Here is a 21551-nt window from a genome sequence, read left to right on the forward strand (position 1 = left end):
TTAAGTTAATTCAGTAGAGCGTCGGACTGGAGAAAAAGGGGCACCGGGTTCGATCCTTAGCAGAGGTAATACAAATAACTGACCTTTGTTTAATATTAATTGACCTCTGTTACATTGGCGCTCACTGGGCAGGCATAATAACCTCTGTAACCTTTGGAAACATTATCTTTAAGTAGAGCGTCAAACTAGAGAAACAAAGGTACTGGATTCGATCCTTAGCTGAGGTCAGAAATATAGAGTAGCTAACTTCTGTTACTCTTTGAAACATTCTCTTAAGCTCGTTCGATAGAGCGTCGAACTAGAGAAACAGAGGTCCTGGGTTCGATCTCTTTCAGAAGAACTGAAAAAGTAATGACCTCTAGCTGTTTTGTATGGAAGTCTATTACATATAATCTATAGTGGGACGTAAGTGGTTCCGAAATGTTCAGGTTGAAGCCACTTTTTACATGAAAATGCGAATTTCTCTGACATGAATTTATCCAGTAAATGTTCTCATGAACACTGGTTATCCATGGCATGTAGAATCCATTTTTTTTATAAACTCGTTCTGAATGTTTTAGCAACACATAAAAGATTTCCTAAAAGTTGGAAAAAAATGCGGAAAAGTCGCTTTGATAGAGTTGTCCTGATATAGATAAGTAAAATGTGGAATTTGATATCGTAGTTTACAACGAAAAGTTTACGCTTGGCTGGGATTTCCTTGTCCTCCTTTAAGGCATGTTACACATCCCGCTACAGTCTCCCAGACTCGGGTTTCTGTTTAAGTATTTTTTTAGTTTAAAGGTGACCATTGTACATGTAACTCTGTCAATACAGAGCACGTGCACAGTGACATATACCACAGACAGTGATATCATTGTTTACTCGGCGATAACGATGGAAAAATACAAACAGGAAGCTGGTTTTTAGCAATCACCAATGGAGAACTCAAAAGTGAAAGTGGGATTATACATAGCGCCACTATCTTTTATTTCATTTATCTTTGTGATAAGTAAAGGGTCCTTAAAAGAGCATTAAGAACACTATTGCGTGGAAAGAGGAGGGGCGATTTACCGAACGTTTGGTTGTCGTAAAAAACTGTCGTTATATGAGGGAAGAAGAATTTTGAATTTTATTGACTTTTGAGCAGTTGAGCCTCGATGTCTTTTTTTATTATAAAACAGTTATGCAGCAAAACCCATTGATACATTTATATTTCAATTTCAAACAACTAATTGGTTGCAAATTAACATATCGAAATTGATATCAAGTAAATTTGGTTTTCATATCATTACATTTACCAATCAAAAATGGCGAACTCAAAAGTGAAAGTAGGACTATTAATAGTGTCACTCAATTTACTTTCAATTTTATGAGTTATTTATCTTTGTGATAAACAAATGGTCGTTTAAATGGCAACAAGGACGAGGATGGGGGAGGGGCGGAATGTTTAGAATAAACACATGTAATCGATCAAGCTCATGTGTTCACCAACACTAACATGTTGTCTTGTTTACACACTTAGTCAATCTGTTATTTATCTCCTTTCCTCTTCCCCCAATATATGTCGTTCTATTTCACAGTGTTATATACTGTACATAGATGTAACCCCATAAACACTACACACGTGCGCCTAGCACGCGCTTCCATACGCACACACATAAATACAGCCATCTGGTCGGTAACGCAGCTGAACAAACCCCGTGGTATATGTATCATTTGATGCAAGGCATCACGCCCAAGTCTTCATTATGTCTGCTTGACGAGTTTACTATGACGCATGTAGGAAACAAATTCAAAACTATGAATTAATGTCAATTCACTAAACAAATCTTGGTAATTTTTTCATTTCATAGGTGGAGACATCTAACAAAAATGAAACCGTTGCTACAGTTTATACCGATCAAGTAGTTGGCGTTGCCGATAGGCTGGAAAAAAATATTTGTACAGAGTTTTACTGATGTACGGAAATAGGAACACGTTAACACAGTGCATGTGTGCTACAAATACACCTGTCACAAACACGTTTGTGACAGGTGTATATATGTCGCACACATGCACTGTGCGTGTATTGTTACAGACAAGTTATGTTACAACTTACAAAAAATCTTTCAGCTAGTACCCCAAACTTATATCCAATGAAGAGCTCAGGTTTTGCATTTTGCAATTCTCAAACTCAATAGCGAAAATAGAGAAAAACTGAAATAAGGATTTCAGGAAAATACATCATTCTAGGGGGAAAACCTTAGATTGCATCTAAAAGTAAGCACTTTTTATAGGAAAAACACGGAGGAGGGAGGCTCAGGGAACCCCTCCAATCCCTACTCCCCACTTGGTACATTTGTGTACTCCGTACTCCCCACTTGGTACATTTGTGTACTCTATGCGTCAGAAGCTGCACGTGACAATTTGAGGTTGGATCCAGCACACCTACATGTACCACGCTGTAATGTGCTGGAGTAATGTCATACGAAATGTGATATCAAACTCGTGTTCTGGTGTCCAAGGACAATACTATTCTGACACACGTTTAGAAGAACTATACGAAGGTGATAACTCGTGCCTGGTGTTCACGGACATATACTATTCTGACACACTCAGAAGTATTATACGAAGGGGAGTAACTCGTGTTACTTTAGGAACTCTCCGGGAACTCTGTTTCGGTTATACATTATGTACCTGATAAACTGCACAGATTTATACAGTTTGAACTTGTCAGATTCATGTCATTTCTATTTTATATATCTATACTGACATATTTGTAGTTCAGATGTATTGATTATTCTCGGTACGGTGATGACAATATTTATATATCTTCTTTTTAACATAAAGTACATGTACAACCGAAACCGTGGAAAACAAATGGTGTAGGTAATAAAGACCCACATCGAAAGGACTTGCAGTTGAAGCTGATAGCCCACGGAAAGCAATGATTTCCTCTCACAGTGTGTACTCCGGATATGTCCATGATACATGTGTGTCCTATTCGTATAAAAGGAAAACTTTATGTTATAGGGACTCAGATTACGAACTTTTCAACAATTTACTTGTAGCAACAGACTGGACCGAACCATTTTTGAGTGTGCATTCCCTGGCCGATATATGTGACTCCTTTACATCTTGATATTTAGAAATAGCGGACGAATGTATTCCTTCAAATTATTTACAATAATACCTTTATTTAACCCCGACATGAGACGTAAAATAAGGCAAAAAAGGAAGATTACTTAAAAAAAAAAAAAGCAATTCTAAAAGTGTTAACAATTTAGGAAACTATATATGTAAACAATCTTTTAAAAAAAGACAAAACGAACCTTGTATGCGGAAATAAAAGACATTTTTGATAATTCTAGCGATACAAATCCTAGAAACGTTTGGAAACCTGTCCGCGGGTGAATTAAATCAACTGACACATCTAGTATTATACCACATTTAAGGAGTGCGACTGGAAATAAAGAAATAAATGACGACATTCAGCTTTCATATCCAATATTGACGATACTGACATTGGCGTACCTGTTAGAGAATCCAGAACTGAATAGCATCTCAGATATACCTTTTAATATTAATGACATTATCGACTTTCTTAAAAATCTAAAAATTAGTAAAGTTGAAGTAAAATATACCATTAGTCAAACCATGCTGAAGAATACTGCTAATACAGTTGCTTATCATGTTATCAATTTTTCGTTCCACTTTGGAAACTGGAGATATTCCCCCAGACAGTGGAAACAGGCTCTAGTGCTCTAGTAATGGGAGAGAGACAAACAAGACCCCTTCAATATCAAACCTTTACTTTGTTCACAGACGATATACGCATTAAACGTGTCGCAACGTTTCAACACCGACTGATCCCTTTGCCAAGCTATGACTGATTGACTGAGTGAGCAATTTGTAATTTTTACCTGTACAACGATGTGACGAAATTGCATATTTTTATGTCAATCGAGCCGGGACGTTTCGCCTATTGATACAGAGCGTTTACACACTTCACCGAACAGGTTACAGGTAGGGCGTAGATCTATTTCCTACTCAGTTTTGTCAGTATCGGGTCATACAGATAACTCAGCTGGTGTCCCCCTCGTCTCTGTTCATGTTTTGAGTTTTCCTGTTTTTGATGCTTCTTTGATTTGTCTCTTTTTTTTGCATGGCGTTTCCCTTTCCACTATTTTGGCAATCGACGATGTGATCCGGTGTTAGCGTGATCTGTAAATTATTGTACTTGGTGGCGGATGTTTTTGGTGTGTTTTCTCTACGTTCTTTTGGTTGTTTTTTCAAACGTGTACCAAAGTACCTACCAGTTTCTTCTATATATGACTGCTGACATTTTTTTGCATGGAATTTGATATATTTCACTCCCGATTTTCCCTCAAAATGTCAGTCTTGTTTTGTCTTGTCAGTAACTGTCGAAGTGTTTCTAATCACCCATACCGTTCTTGGACACGCTCATCGTCCGCATAGAAAACGGCACCATCAAACTATAAGTGTACTGCAAACCGACACGCACTTATAAATCTTTCGTTTTCAATTCGCACCATCCACTTCACTAAACAGTTGGAGTCGTACATACACTCCTTGACAGATGCAACAACATCATCACAGAGCAGGACGGTAGACAAAGGGCAGAGCAGCACATTAAAGATGCACTCAGTCGTTGTGACTATCCCGACCGGTCAATTAACAAAGTGGAAAGAGATGTAAATGAAAAGACATAACATAGAAAACCGAGACACAAAAAAAAAACAACGGGAGCCAAACCAAATACAAAAGCTTGGTCAAGATACCCTTCATGAAGGGTACATTTGAGGCGTTCGCCGGGATGACTGACAATGTGTGTAAAAAGAAGTTAAACAAGTATGTGTCGTCCGTAAACTGAAATTTGTTGTGAACCGACATATTTTGAACAAGATACAATGTATATAGCTCATTTATACGTCCTATTCCATAATATTGCTATGCAACTTAAGATGGATGTTCTCTTACCAATACCGATACATTGGATAAGTACGTATTGTCACGGGTCTACCTTCGTATACTAGTAGACAATCTTTATATGATGAGGCCGGCTAGGATTCTCTAGCCCACCGGAGATCTTCTAGATAAATACAGTTATTTTTTCAAATTTCATTAAATAAGAGCTCCTAGCTATCCCAACACTCTACTCCCTCCCCTTGTCAATACCGCTCACTATAAACTTAGAAACGCTAAAATCTATAACTTACCTAACAACTGACTCCAATTATCTAACGTACCCTTTCTCTTTAATAAGTAGACTGGGGAGACAGTTACACGTGCCTATTGGTATTGGGTTCCCTTAGTTGGGGGCCTTCAGGGCACCCCAGAGACCAGTGGAGGAGGCGGTTGAGGCATCCGCGCCGGTGCCTTTCCAGGGGCCCCCTTTTCCTCTCAATTCGGAGGAGAAGGAGGCACCGGGAAAGGACCGGAAGCGCAGAAGGAGGAGGTCCGGAAGACGAAGGCGGTCAGCTGCCTCTACGTCTCCCTTCACCTCCGGTCAACCTTCAGGACCCAGGCTGAACCTGCAGCTGGGTCCGGAGGTAAGCGGTCAACCTCCGGAGCAGTTTTCTGCTCGGAGGCAAGTTTGGGAAGAGCCTCCCTACCAGTTAGCTGGTAGGGGGCTAGCTTCCCTTACAGGGGAAAGGGGGTCTAGGGCCTAGTCCCTGGGGCCCATCCCCTACATTCCTGCTGGGGCCGAGGGAGGGTTTGCACCTTTAGAGCGGTTCTCTGTTCGAGGCACAGCCTCCTCCGCCGAGAGGCGTCGTGTCCCTCAGCTGGCAAGCGAGCAAGGGGCATCGTCGTTCTCCGGCGAGCCGGCTAGGAACAAGGGGTCAGGTACCGGAACTGTGACCTGTGCCAGGATGTTGACCGCAACCTTAGGCGTCACAACCTCTCGGTTCACCTCAATTTGTTGGTGAACGTGGAGGGCGGATTCCTAGTTTGTGGGGTGGGCGAGAACAACCGGGAGCAGTTGACACAGCGACACCCTGATCATGAGGGCAGCCCCGAGGATGGCTGGGACCAATGGATCAGGGGCCTGGTGCGCATGCTCTGTGCACAGGCCCATGACTGCGGGGTTCCGGACGTCCTGGGTCTTCTTGCCCTTATAGTGGAGGGTAGACATTACCCAGCGCGGGCTATTGATGCTCCTCGTCCCTTCTCCCCCAAAGTGACCTTGGTGGCAGAGGCCATCAACGACTTCCTGGGGGATGATGGGCTGGTGTCCCTCAGTCCGTCCCGGTCCGTTGGCAGCCTTCTTCACTGGAGGCTGCAAGTGGCGATCATGAGGCTTATCCCCAGAGAGCGGCGCCAGGGGTACCTCGAGCCGAGGCGGTTTTTGGTCCCTGGCTCGGGGGCTGCCCCAAGGACCGGCTCCGATCGGCCAACTTGTTCCTCGAAGGGCGGTGTTACTGCCCCAAGACCATCCGGCCGATCGGAGAAGGTAGGTTCTGCGCCGGCTATGTGCTCCTCTGTCGATGGCAGTGACTCTGCCTCCAGAGGACCAACTCCGCCTGTGCGCCCCCACCGGTGGCAGTCTATGACTGCCACTTCCACCTGGATGCTATGTTAGCGAGAGGCAAGGCAACCTCCTTCGCTGACTTAGTAGCTCAGGAGGAAGGTGGGGACATAGTCCTTCTGGGCGGGATGGCCAATTATGCCTACCCCGACAGCTGGTCTAGGCGTCAGGGCCTGGTGGCTGGTGACCCTAGGGTCAAGGTGGCCATTGGCCTGCACCCTCATAAAGTGGGGAGGGGACGCCACCTGATTGCTTTCCTGCAGCAGCTGAGGGACCCGGCCTGTACAGCTATAGGAGAGGTAGGCATCGACCTGACCTCCAATTGTAGCTGTGCGGGTCAGTGCCCAAAACCTGCAGAATGCCGGCAGCAGGTCACCAGGGATCAGGTCACCACATTGACCACTGTCCTACAAGGGGCTGTGGTTGAGGGTGGTGACCGACCGGTGATTATTAACTGCAAAGATGGGGGCAGTGGCCGGGCAGCGCAAGAGGCCCTCGGATGTTTCCAAAGGGTGCCAGGGGCCTCTACGCTGGCGTTGCATTGGCACTGTTTCACTGGGTCTGTGGAGGATATAGAGGCTTGGCGGCAGCTGCTGCCGAACCTCCATATCGGGGTAACGGCTCTATCCCTAAGAGCCCCCTCCACGCGACTGGCCCTGGGGGGGGGGGGGGGGGCATTGACCCTAGCAAATTACTGCTAGAGTCGGGTGCCCCCTACCTGGTGCCTACGGAAGCCGGGGGCGGAATTAACGGCCCCTGGCACCTAAGGCACACACTGGAGGAGTTGGCCTCGCTCAGGGGAGATAACTTGTACCTCCGGGCGAGCAAACTCAATGCCAATGCCAGGGGGTTCTACTCTTTCCAGTAAGGGACCTCCTGGCATAGCCAACTGTGGTCGCCAGTAGTGTGGCACACCTGAAGTGTGGGGAGGGATTATTTCCCCACCAGCTTACTCCGGAACTCCGTGCAAGTAACCTCTCAGCACGTCAGATGTACGGTTGTAGTAAGGGGAGTGGGATACTCTCCTCCTTAACTCCAAACTCAAAGTGGGGGGCACTGAAGTAGCCCCCAGATTCGTCTGTTGCATCCACAGGCAGGGGAGGTTAAGCTTCCCTATTATGTTCCAAAACCAAGTCATCCTACATCTTTATACAAATTGGGAGGGCATTCTTTCCTTGAACATTTTATTGACTCCCTGGGTCCCTATTGTGATAAGACAGCTCCCTTTACCAGTAATTGGTAGGATAACAGCTTAAATGGGGCCGCCTACAGGCAGCATGCCCATCAATGCAATTTGCAAAGGAGCACCCTGTCGGATTGACCAACAGTGTTACCACATACCCCATAGCTGATATTGGGCCCTGTCACGGGGAGACTATTCTCATAATTATCAAGGCACGGGATGACTGTGCCTATTGTGTGGATTATATCCATAGCCGTGGTGTTCCTTGGGGAGATAAGCCCAGCAAGACTAGAAGCTGTGGTTATTGAGGCCTAAATCAAACACTGGCCTCCACCACTAACCTCATCTCCAAATGGGTACGGTAGGACTGTACTTAACATATTGTTACTTAAGGAGTTACTAAACAACTTGTCGCTCAATTCTAGAAGGCGACAATGTGTTATCTACTTAATGGGGGTTCCGACCTTCACAAAATACTGTTCACTTAAGGGGGATCTGACTTTCACAAAACACTGTTCATTTAAGAGGGGGTTTGACCTCTGGAGGGCCGACATCCGTCTGGCCGACTTCAAGCGCCAACACCTAGGCGGTTTCCCATCAACGGACTTCTTCCTGGCCATAACCAGGCCTCAGGAGGGGCCTTCATAAAACGGGGAGGAGTGTGGTGAATTTCGGGAGAGCTATCTCTCTTGGACCGTGGACCGCGCCGACACGAGATCTCGTGAGCTACACGACAACATCGCTGTGACGCGTTGGCGCGGTCTCTTATACATCTTGAACTTGAACACGTGAGTGATTTTCCTCCACCTTGTCTTTGATTTCAGGAGCTGAGAGCATTTACAACTACTTGTTGTGACGGAGTGTGAATAACACACACCGAATTCACGACATTATGAATATAAATATCTAAAACTATTAAGCACGCTAGTATCTTTGTCTGAGTTTGAACACAGATGAACTTAGTTTAATATGTTAATGGGCATGTATTGGAGATAGTTTACTGTGTTTCTATAATTATACAGTGGTTTATGCGAAAGGAAGGGATAAGTGACTGGTTAGTTTGATTTTGCCATGAGGCCCTCCAAGGGATAACTGTTATGATGGTCCACGGCGTATTTTCTGGGTCACCGCGATGCGTGTTATCTAAGTCCGTGGATTTACATAATTTATAATATTACCGGGTTCAATAAAATGGTATGATTTAATTATATTGCTCAATTAAACGATTATTTTTGTTTTTACATGCAAGATTTAAATTAGTTTTAATATGAATACCCGGCCTCCTCTCTCTCTCTCTCTCCCCCCNTTAGCCCGTATCATCTGTACCGGCCACATTCCGGTACTAAATTCAATATTTATTTACATATATCTACTTTATGTGTATGCCTATTATCATTGTTGACATTTAATTGTAAATGTATGACGGAAGAAGGCTGTGATAAATTGTTAAAACTTGTGCCCCATCCCTTGTTTAATTTTATTGGCAACAAATTTATGTTTAAAGCTAAATAAATTTAAATTCTGAATACTGGCAAGTGTGCAGTTAACTTCTAATGATGAAGAATTACTGTTCAATAAGTTTGAATACGGACTTAGAAATCATATAACTTGGTTTTATAGTGCGGTAAGAAGTTGCAGTTGCATGACGGCCCCTCTCTGGGGGCCCATTTGGAAACCGTTTCATCTCGCTCGCACCACTTGTGTTTACTGCCTAGTCAGGTGACGTTATCGGCGCTATTTTTAGCAGGGCTTTCCCGAACAATTCAAGTGGTCACACTGGACATTTGGAACGGACTATGAATATGGGGATAGCGTGGTAACATAAGTGGAAGTGCATACAATACATACATTCATTAAAAAAAAAAACGCCTTTTCACGTGATGTTTCTTTAATAGGAAATATCACCGGCATGTGAATATTTTATATATAAAGTTTCCACTTTTTACACCATTTATTTAAAACATATAGAATCCTTTGCATAGAATTTGCATCGGGAGCAATGAGTGTAATAACACCAGCATACAGAAATATGCAGATAATACACGATTCAATATCTATACCGCATTTCAAATCATACATATATTTTGCTACATCCTTTATGTACATAGAAAAAAATGTTGGCGAGGCATTACATCCATGGGTGGCGTTAACACATGATTTACTCTAATTCTACATTCATAGTTAAAATATAATAATTTGATAGCATTTAAAAAAACATCCATTTATACCAAAATGTTCTAGATTAGCCCAGACAAGATCTCTGTTCACACAATCAAATGCTTTCTTCATATCAACAAAACATACAATAGTGGATTTGTTTCTTTATCTCTGTGTTATTCAAAACAGAGTACAACATATACTGGTGGTCTAAGCAACTTCTGTTATCTATAAAACCGTTCTGTTCATCTTCTAGTAATTCACTTGTTTCCAACCATTTTGATAACCGATTATTTAAAACGTCGGCATACATTTTACATGGGGTTGATATAAATGCAATTCCTCTATAACTAATTGGATCTAGTGGATCCTTTCCTGCTTTCAGAGTAGGATTGATAATACTTGGAGTCCGGAACTCTACCATTATCAAAATAATTAACAATTATAGTATGTAAAAGGTCAATACAAGCTGGGTTTCTGAGGACATAGCTCTGTATATTGTCAATACCAGCCACTTTGTTTAACTTGGCATGATAAACCGAATCTTCAACATCTTGATGTGATATCGGTAAATTCAATAGACTGCTGTCATATCAAGTTTGGGTCCCAACAACTTATTAACGTCTTCTCTTTTCCGAGAGTAACGTCTTTCGTGTCAGAGCTTTGAAGGTTCTGAAAGGAGTCGTTCCATACCTTTAGAGATTCACTAGAGTTTTTCGTAATATTACCATTTGCAGCTCTCATTGTATTTGATATGGTATTCAGTCTGTCTTCTTGCATACCTAGCTGGCCTATCTTATTCCAGAAATCGTTTGGGGAATTATTACACATGTCGAGCAGTTCGTCTTGTTTGATTTTTTGATATCGCCGTTTATCACGTCTGAGTATTTTATTAAACAGTTTACGATTGTTTATGTATTGAGACCCTAGTGCAAGCTTTAAACTTGCATGACCGTTACACTTTAACCATAACTGATCACTCTCACTACGCTAGTGTACTAGATTCTGTAACTCATCATTCCAATACGGTTTACGTCGAAGTGTTGAATTTATACTCCCCGTGTTATATATAGCATATATTATTGTGAACCATCCAATTGTGTGATTAATTAATATTACATAAGTACTATAGTTACATTTATATGTTTTTGGTGTAAGGGAAGTAACTCCAATTAGGATTATATCATTTGCCAATTGTAACGTCAGGCATGTTCTCCCTTGAAGGGATCTCTTTAATTTGGAAGGGAATAAAAGTGAAGATCACGAAAAGGAACGGTGGTGTGTTGTTAATATTCTGCCAAGCGAGTCCCCACTAGAGACAATTAACTCAACCCGTTACACCCGTACCAGTTTTAACGTTCGATTTGGGTTCACTTCGATTAACTTTCTAAAGCGACTGTATGCCTGGTTAACATCTGAGGAGACCTCTAAGTCATGTTCTTTTTCGTCAATAGTCGTTAAAATATTTCTTATTGCTTTAGCGTCTTTCATAAAAATTTCTGGGATAATTTTAGTAATGAACCGTTGAGGTCCGTTACACCTAGTCTCTGTGACGTCAATTTGATTTTCTCCATTACATAATTTAATATTAAATTCTAATAAGGAATGATCAGGAATACGGTCGATTTGATTTAACGACAGATTTTCACTTATCTTCGACACGAGTTTAACATTAAAATCATTAACACTGTTTAGTTCTTCATGAGGTACAAGTAAGTAATCAACTAAAGACTTTCCTTTTGTTGAAACTTGGGTAAAGTTTTGATGAAACTTGGGTAAAGTTTTGGTTACCTGTTCTACCGTTAGCAATACAAAAGTTGGAATCAGAGAGGAAATCAATTAGCTGATACACTGTAACCGTGTTCGTATATCGCGTTGTCGATAACAGCGCGATCTGCTGTATCATCGACACCTTCCACATACTCAGTAAGGTCACCACATATTGCGTTAAAGTCCCCCATAATGTAAATCCCAAGCTTTGGTACATGAAGACTTTTTCGATCAGGTAACTGAAAAAAGTCTTCGCGTCAGATGCTCGTGAGGAATCTTTAGGGGGTAGATAACATGCACATATATAACAAATAACAAATACTTCGCCGTCGTCATTATTAAATTTTACCAATATACAATCTTCACAGGAGTCATCAAGGATTACGCATTTATATTGTTGGTAAAAATAAGCTTTCATAAAAATGCATACACCAGAACTGCCTCTTCTGGCATTATAACTGGTTTTTCTGTTTCTGTATAGATATGTCTCTCCACCGAATCATTAGAATATGTTGTGACCGAATCGAAGACTTACGATAAGCTTTTTAATTGGTTTCTAGAATACTGTAACTACCTGACCAATCACAAGGCCGATAGCTGTCCTTTGAAGTTTACAGAGGAGCTATACAATCCAATTATATGGCATGATGATTTTACCGTCAAGCTGTCGCGCAATTTCTTTGATCGTCATCAAAAGCATTGAACTAGACTACATTTTTTCATCTGTAAGATACGTAGGACTTCAATTTTGTCATGGTAAAGAAAAGATATGTGTATCGAGATGTTTACCTTTGGATATAAAAAATGCATCGCATCATAATGTCGGTTTTCTATGAGATTTGAACACAACACGTACTAAGCTTCACTATGAGATCCAGGCTGGCGAAGCTTTCTGCTATCGCGTATGAGAATGTAAATTACTGAAATACATTTTATATTTTTTTTTTTTAATTTTTACTGAAAAATTAATTAACGTGATATAACGCGAAATACGTATGTAGTGAGAGAAAGTAACCCCGTAATAACAAGAGAAAATAAATATAATGCAACCTGTCTAATCCGACACAATGGCGGATTGAATGTTTTGGTCGGATAGACAGCAGGTGTCGGGCAAATAAGGTTTTTGAGTGGCAAGTCAGTTTGGTAGTTGAGTTGACGTTCATACGATCATTCTTTTAAATTTAGATATAAATGGGCACACTAAGATACTGAAATGAAACAAAAACAAATACATGTAATCAAATTAACTTTTTAATTTGTTAAATTGCATGAGCGTTAAAATTGTTACCATTGCCGGCATTGGTGATTTCAATCGATGTACGATATTGCAGACCTTGGGATTGTTTTTGTTGTAATAAAAGTGTTTTTAATTTAATTTTATATTTTCACATAAATTTACAATGACATTGTCAAGTCTCACAATGCCCAGCGATATTTCAGCAGCCGTCATGTTTATTTACATTGGATATTGTAGTTCCGGTCAGTGTTGTATTAATACGCTAATAAATGTGTCTCGCGCTGCATGGTGATTAAAGTCCCATCAACGACACAGCTTTCAAAGAGGCTATATAGCGACAATGCCATGCAAATGTAAATACATTGTAGTATACGAGTACCTATGAAGTCAGGCATCTCCTATTTACTAAATATGTCCTTTGTCCTTTGTTTCCATGTTGATTTACTTATGGATTGAAGCTTGCTTTGGTCGATTTCATGGGGTGATGAATTGAGTTGGCCTTGAAACAAATTTAATGAACTGCAAATTTAATGAACAATAAAAATGTGAAACCTTATCAAGTGGTATCTTTGTTTAAAGAGATGTCAATAGTTATCTCCCTTCGCAAAATCATACGCATTGGCAATGCTAATCTGGTCAAATTCATCGGCAAATGAAAAAGGTTACATTTGGTAGTTGCATTGAGTCCAACATGAGTAGGAATTGAAATATTTCTTGTTACAGTGACCTCTGTCAGATATTTAAAGTGCTCAGTCCCCGTTAACTATCTATCATCATTCATTGCCAGTGCAAACTCTAACCGTATGTTATAACGTGTAACACACGTTTTAATGTATAGCTAAGTGAATAATCCAATGAATATAACGTTAAATAAACACGTTCTAACGGAAAATAAACACGTTATAATGGGAATACATGTACATGTACATAATATTGGAATATGTTTTGGAACATTTGTTGGCATGTTAAATATATTTTGCTGTTTGGGAGTACTTTCAGAGAGTAGATGTTGAATCTTGATGTTTTCGTTGTGTGTATACAATTAAAAGCTGTTGTTTTGAGAAATGGACTAAAACGGAGGTCATACACAACAATTTATGAGGAAGTAGAGCCCTTAACACCGATACACTGCGAGCTCGAGATGCTGTTCCGGCTAGTGTGTCATAGGACTAAAAACGGACAAAACAGCTGTGTACTGACAGGGCGAACATCACATGCAACGTCCGAGAACGTTCGGCACTCATTGTCCCAGTAGCAGAACACTGATCATTGACGACAACATTCGGCAATCATCGTCACTTTCGTAGCAGAACACTGATCACTGTAAATGGTAAACCATTGCGTCTAATGCACGACATCATTCGGGACTCATCGTCTTTTTCGTAGCAATAGACTGAACGCAGTAGATGGTTAACTAGTTTGTCTAATGTACCAGCACATTCATCGTCTCATTAGCAGCAAAAGACTGAGCACTAAAAATGGTCAACCATTGTGTCTAGCGTACGAGAACATTCGGCACTCATCGTCTCTTTAGTAGCAGAAGACTGAACACAGTAGATGGTCAACCATTTTGTCTAATGTACCTGAACATTCGGCACTCATCGTCTCTTTAGTAGCAGTATATTTAGCACTATAAATGATCAACCATTGCGTCTAGCGTACGAGAACATTCGGCACTCATCGTCTCTTTAGTAGCAGAAGACTGAACACAGTAGATGGTCAACCATTGCGTCTAGCGTACTATGTACCAGAGCACTCGACACTCATCACTTCGTTCATTCATGTATCGGAACACTCAGTACTCATCGTCTCTAACTGTAGCAGTACACTAGCTCAGTAGAGATCAAGAAGCAAGTCTACATTGATACAATAACATTTAAAAGGTCATCCAGCAGAGCACAGGGACTGGATAATTGTCTCTACAAACTATACAATACTTGGCTCTCTAGCGCACAGGAACCGGATAAATTTCTCTTCTTACCATACGACACTCGGCTCTCTAGTGCACAGGGAGTGAATAATTGTCTTTACAAACTATACAATACTTGGCTCTCTAGCGCACAGGAACCGGATAAATTTCTCTTCTTGCCATACGACACTCGGCTCTCTAGCGCACAGGGAACGGATAATTTTCGTGTACTTACCGTACAACACTCAGCTCTCTACAAGGTCTTCCAGCAAAATCCAGCTCTCCAGCACGTCATCCTGTGTACCTTTTCTTTGGGTCTGGGTTGAACATTCTAAGGTAACAACAGTGCGCTTTTAAGGTTAGTAAAATCAACAATATTATTTACCTTTTTTTTCTGTTTCCCATCTGATCATCCATCTATTCTTCGCTTTTATTTGTATTGAGTTTTATTTCTAACTTGTTTAAAATATTTCCTTTTTTACTTAAGATGTATCAATTCACTTGTACTGAGCCATAGGTTCTACTGTAGAAATAAACAAAAAGCTTATGAAAAGTCCTTTTACACAACCTATTTTCTACGTGACGTTTGGATGACTACTTATAGTACGATATGTACACTGTCACCTTCATCAGACAAAAATTTATTGGTTGTGTAAAAAGAACTTTTCATAATCAATACTTACCATCCTGAAGAAAATGTTCAGAATTAAACGAAAAGGTTAATTATCAACAATCAACTTTTAGTGATAACATTCCGATAATGTTAACATTTGTTGCTGTTCGAAAAAAAAAATGTGGTAACACTAGTTAGATGGATTGTAAGGTTTTACTTATTTCGCCAATTAACCACAAGCTTGGTAAAAAGCATTGTTGCATTTTTTATTTTGACAATATAAACAAATACAAGCATGTTATCCCAGATGGTTGAATCGCCTATTACACATAATACACACGTGTGGTTATTGTTGCTAAATGCAATGACCTACACAGTCAAACGACTTATACATACGTAGATATAAAACTAACCCAGTACGGTCAAAACACAACTATAAACCGACATACTCAAATGAAGTTTAAGTTTATACTGTTGAATATTTAAAGAAAAAACTAGTGTACATGTAGCACTGCGATACATGTGTTTAGTAAATCGATACCAAACATAAAAACCGTTAAATTATTCATGACGAATACATTACAATTTATGTTTGTGTATATCTACCAAGGCCATCAGGAACCGGACACAAAGCCATGATTCACAAAATACAGAAAAATCTCATTGTGTATCACTGTAAGTTCATTTAATGGTATACAACGAAACTTTTATCAAACCATTGCATTGTTTGTTTTTGTGCTGATACAACGACTGAAAAGAACGTATTTTTCATTCCTTTGTGTACCACGGTACGCTTTTAAGTGGTACACACATATATGAAAAATAAAAACATTTTGTCCGGCTCTTGTCGGCCATAGTTGGTATCACTGATATATATAATGTGTACACAGTGCAGTAGGAGACTAGGGTATTATGCACAAGCCTGATCGTACGCATTGTCATGAACTATCGTTAACTCCGCATTCTAAATAGATCTTGATATGTCAATGACATCACAGGGACCTAAGAAATTGTAACAGCTATACTTGGACCTTAACTAACACAGGGACCTGATAATTTGTTACAGCTATACTTGGACCTTAACTAACACAGGGACCTGATAATTTGTTACAGCTATACTTGGACCTTAACTAACACAGGGACCTGATAATTTGTTACAGCTATACTTGGACCTTAACTAACACAGGGACCTGATAATTTGTTACAGCTATACTTGGACCTTAACTAACACAGGGACCTGATAATTTGTTACAGCTATACTTGGACCTTAACTAACACAGGGACCTGATAATTTGTTACAGCTATACTTGGACCTTAACTAACACAGGGACCTGATAATTTGTTACAGCTATACTTGGACCTTAACTAACACAGGGACCTGATAATTTGTTACAGCTATACTTGGACCTTAACTAATGTGTAATTTTACACGTTTTAGGGGTTTAGATCAACTTATGGTAAAAACGCCACCCTAAATGATGAATTAGTTGAATAGATCAACCCCAACTAACTTTTTTACTTCAAATTAAAAAAACCCACATTTCCAGTTGTTGTAAAAAAAAGCTTAGTACCGCTGGAAAGAAGGACATGTTTTCCTTCAAAATTCCTTCGCTCCTTCCGCAGACATAATTTCCGTTTTCTCCAATAACACACGCCATTTTTCGAGTTTCTTTTCAATATTCATGAGGTTGACGTCAGTCACGTGTCGGAACATGTGTTGTAGATTTGCTGGTTATTTAAGGAGACAATGGCTGCGCTTTCTGGCCAATCACACCACGTGTTTCGGCACGTGGCTGACGTCAAAATATAGCTGTAACTCGGTGATTGCCATCAGTTGAATCCTAAATTAAAGGTCTTACGAAGCAATCTTATCACAGTAACTCAGACACAAAAGTAAAAAAACCTCCTACAGTTATTCTAAACCTATCGGTTCGGGGCTTTTCAACTTCAAGTGTTCAATTATAAGCGGATTCTGAGAATATCGAGAGATATTTTATTAATCCAGCAGGTCACTGTGGTATAATACTCAAATCAAGTCATTCCTCTGCCCCACTGTTATAAATCAAATTCATGATTCACAAGGGAAATTATTTTTACAAATGTATGTTTTGAGTTTGTTTGTTCAACTGGTACTGTATATACATTGGACGATCAGACGATGATTTTGAGAAATATTACATCACAAGGTATTTGCATCGTTTTTGTTATTTTTCACAATGAAATCTATACTGTTATGTGTAAACTATGAAAACAAATTAATGATTATACCCAGAATTGCATACCAACACATTCAAATATCTGTTATTTTACCGAAAGATGGTCTAGGTTGTAACATCATTTCGGAGCATAGCGAAAAGTCTGTCCGACTTGGACACAAAAAAGTCACGATACATGTATATCGTCTTACAAAAAGTAAAACAACATGAAAATACATCATTTAAAAATATCTCATACTCAGTTTTTCATTTAAAGTCCCTTGGTTGGAAACTATAACGGATAGATTATTTATATTTCAAATCCATCACTACCGTATTCGGACCCCAGTCATCTCGTTTCACGGCTTATTCAATCGACTGTATTTTCAACAAATGGCTAATAAATTGCCAATGATTTGACTTACCTGCACATTTGTCCTGTAAAGATTGTCTCCAACATTTTGGATGATTGTGAAAAATAAATATTGTAAAAACATTTTCTTGTCATTACATTATATAATTGTTCGTCAAGCCTGCCAGTTTATTGCAAACAGCTTCGTTTGAGAGCTTTAGTTCAAACTTAGGTCTGCTCTTGGGCAGTCTCAGCTTTTTGGCCTCAGCTTGAGGCGCTGAGCGGAGTTTTTCGTTTGTGATAACGAAATACGGTCGCTGAGGTTGAGATCGTGGAGTTCGGACACAAATCTCAGCTTGACGCGGCCTCAAGTACGTTTGTGAAATTGAAACCGGAAGAATATATAATGAGGATGAAATATTGAGAATTCTGGAGTTCCAAGATGGCGTTATTTTTGTTGAGGTCGCTGCTAGGTTTTTCCAGCATGTAGTTTGTATTCCAATGGAAACAAGCTGTGATTCTCTTCGGGCTGAATTTGTTTACAGTTTGTCAATTAGTAGCCTAAAAGGATGGATTAATTAAGGGTTTATGAAATGAAATAATCAAAAAAAAAAAAAGAAAAAAAAAGAATGGAAGCTGCTAACAAAACCCTTGGTAGGGTATTCAATTTCGCTTTCAGAAATGTAGACTACTTCGATCACTTTATAATAAGCTATACGATTTCTTGTTTCCTATCGTGGACTTTTCTTTTCTTGACAGCAACTTCCCTGCTTTCCCAAGTTGTTAACACGTCGTATTTGATTTCATATTCATGGTCTTGCATCGAACATCACGATTTCTCTAGTAGCTGTAAACATCTGGCACACAAATAACAACTCAAGGTTCGAGAGATGCATTCTGATGGAGATTATGGACAAGTGTTAAGGTTGTCACCAGGATATCGTCGGGAGGGTTAAAAGTTTTACTTTTATTTACAAGTGTGCGTTGATGATAGCTGTCACTGCCATTGTTCCTATTTTAAAAGCGGTAACATTTATTTGACTTATACATTTACATTGCCTGTGTCGTCGATTAAGCAGAAGTCGCTTACCATTGCGTTATACTTGGTTTTATTCTCGTTTTCGTCTCCTATGGTCCTTGTAGAAATATTCCCTTTGTTGATATTTCCCCTTGTTTTATCGATTTTGAGTTCGAATAACGGCTTTTTCAAACTTCAATATTATTTGAATGATTGTTACGTGCATTCTTATTGATGTCATAAATAAGAATGTTATGAATGTTTTAAAAAAAAATAACATGTAATTTCAATTAAACTTCTACTTTTGATGTTTCTGAACTTCCTATATATATATATTTTTTTCACCTTTTAATTTTCGCTATTTCTTATTGATTTTATTTAAGGAGACAATTTTATTTCTTTTATTACAAATTTCTCTTTGTATTTCACAGTCACAACGGCGTGATGAAGCTGCAGCTGGCATTTTATCTCCTCATCCTTTTTGTGCTCCGCTATTTCGCCTACTTCTTTATATGCCAGCTAGAGGAAAGCAAGCACGTGTATACTGAAGAAAAATATGTACCAATGGATGGCAACCCTCGTTATTCAAATCCTACTAGAAACTGCCAGAGTAATCAATCGTTTGTGGACTTTGGGAGCGGAAGTCTGACATGTGAACAAAGGACGAGAGTCGAGCAGTGTATACAAACATACCAGGAGGAATACATACGGGCACTAAAGGAGGAAATTGCGGACAGGGATATTCGCTACACCAGCCACTCCTACCTCGACAGGAATAGCTTCATGATCGAGGCGGGAGGACATCGCGGAAATGACACATATGAATTCAACTCCCGTTATCATCCCGGTTTTTATATTGTATTAGAACCAGTTCCTGTATTTTATGACATATTGGTGAAAAAATTCCAGCAATCACCAAACATAGCGGTCTATAACTTTGGAATCGATGTAAAAGATGGAAATTTTAATATAAGTGAGTCGAGTGACAATGCAGTTTCCATATTTATGACCGACAATCAAAAGGGTAGGAGGATACAAATTGTCAATACTACAAGATTCTTTGAGAAATTGTCTGTGAGGAGTCGGGAAGTGGACCTGATAACGCTGAACTGCGAGGGTTGCGAGTATGCTGTACTGGACCTCCTCCTGTCTACAGACTACATACGTCACTTCCGGAACATTCAGTTCCAGTCTCATAGAATTCCAGGAATATGTTATCCAGTCAGGCGATTCTGCTGGTATCAGGAATTACTTGGAAAAACACATAAACTTATATTTCAGTTCAAGTTTGTGTGGGAGAGTTGGGCAAGAATATGAATGTGCGTTTTCTTTATAAAAGCATACCCGTTTGTTGGGGTCGGTACATAGATTTATAAACCAAAGAAAACAGATTGACCGAGGACGCAGTCCAAGCTGGTATACAATTTACATATAATTTTGTGTTTATAGCTCCATGTAAAACTGGAAAATACAGATGTTGTTTAGTTAAATACTGATTGGATGGGTCGAATTGGTTTTTGATTCCAAAATAAAATATTTATTCAAACACAATGTGAATAAAACAAGCATTTATTTGGACGACGTGTTTCAAATTCATTTTTGTTAACCATCTTTTGAACGATAACAAAAATGCAAAATTTTGAATAGTGATATTGTAAAAGAAATGTTTTCCAATAATTAGATCCATCAAGTTCTCTATTTTGCTCGACTAAGGTCAAATGTCTTTTTTCTTCTGACGAACATAAAAATCCATTAAAATATTCTCCGTTAGTGTTGTTATTTCTTTTAGAGAGTATTCACAGTGTTGATTTCTTTTAGAGAGTATTCACAGTGTTGTTATTTCTTTTAGAGAGTATTCACAGTGTTTCGTCGGCAAGTATAGACCAATGGGTGTTAACGGTATGTTTTAATACTGATTAGGGGAGGGGGAGGATTATCAAAACTGGTTAGATAAATATAAATACTTTTTTCGTAGCAAAAGGCTATATAGATTGCTATAGGTATTTCCCTCTTTTTCTGTAATTATTCACATATTTCGAAATATTTAAGATATACATTCTTTTGACCTTTAGCACCAATGATGCTGTCTACGTGGCCATATGATGCAATTGATGTTTTTGAGTTTTCGAGGATAAGATGGTTCATAAAAGGTTTAAAAAGGTCTTATTTCATATTTCTTTTTCATGGACATATAAATGTTACGAACATGCTGCTCTTACGATTTGTATAACACGCTGAGGAAGTACACACCAGGAGTTGGCCCCGACTGTTTCGGCACGATTCTTACCCTTGCACGATTTCTCACCCTGACACGATTTCTTACCCAGGTGAGAAATTGTGCTAAAATTGCTGAGTTCGCAACACGATTTCTGACCTCTGCAATCGTGTTAGGAGTAGGCATATTGCGCGTTGCCATGAGTACGAACACTGACTTTTATTTTAGAAATTTGAGGTTTAATTCTTTAAAATACTTCTTCTTCTGTACCATTTGAGGGGTTGTTTGTAATAATAATAATTTCCCATGGTTGCTTTATTATCCAGGTGAGCGATTCATGCCCTCTGGACCTCTTGTTTTATTTCATCTCAACATCTTTGACTTACGATAG

General features: G+C 39.6%; 1 protein-coding gene across 1 annotated transcript; it reads left to right on the forward strand.

Annotated features, from left to right (window-relative positions):
* The first annotated feature begins 8431 nt into the window (after nt 1-8431).
* Nucleotides 8432-20688, forward strand: LOC110452079. The gene is made up of 2 exons (XM_021500361.1): nt 8432-8482; nt 19377-20688. Exon 2 carries the CDS (start codon nt 19390-19392, stop codon nt 20260-20262), a length of 873 nt encoding a protein of 290 aa, XP_021356036.1. The 5' UTR covers nt 8432-8482; nt 19377-19389; the 3' UTR covers nt 20263-20688.
* The last annotated feature ends 863 nt before the right edge of the window (nt 20689-21551 follow it).

This window comes from Mizuhopecten yessoensis, unplaced genomic scaffold (genome assembly GCF_002113885.1).
Source record: "Mizuhopecten yessoensis strain PY_sf001 unplaced genomic scaffold, ASM211388v2 scaffold6383, whole genome shotgun sequence".
Classification (NCBI taxonomy): Eukaryota; Metazoa; Mollusca; class Bivalvia; order Pectinida; family Pectinidae; genus Mizuhopecten; species Mizuhopecten yessoensis.

Excerpts from the sequence above, each read along its gene's own strand:
- LOC110452079 (XM_021500361.1), top strand. The coding sequence starts at position 19,390 with ATGAAGCTGCAGCTGGCATTTTATCTCCTCATCCTTTTTGTGCTCCGC.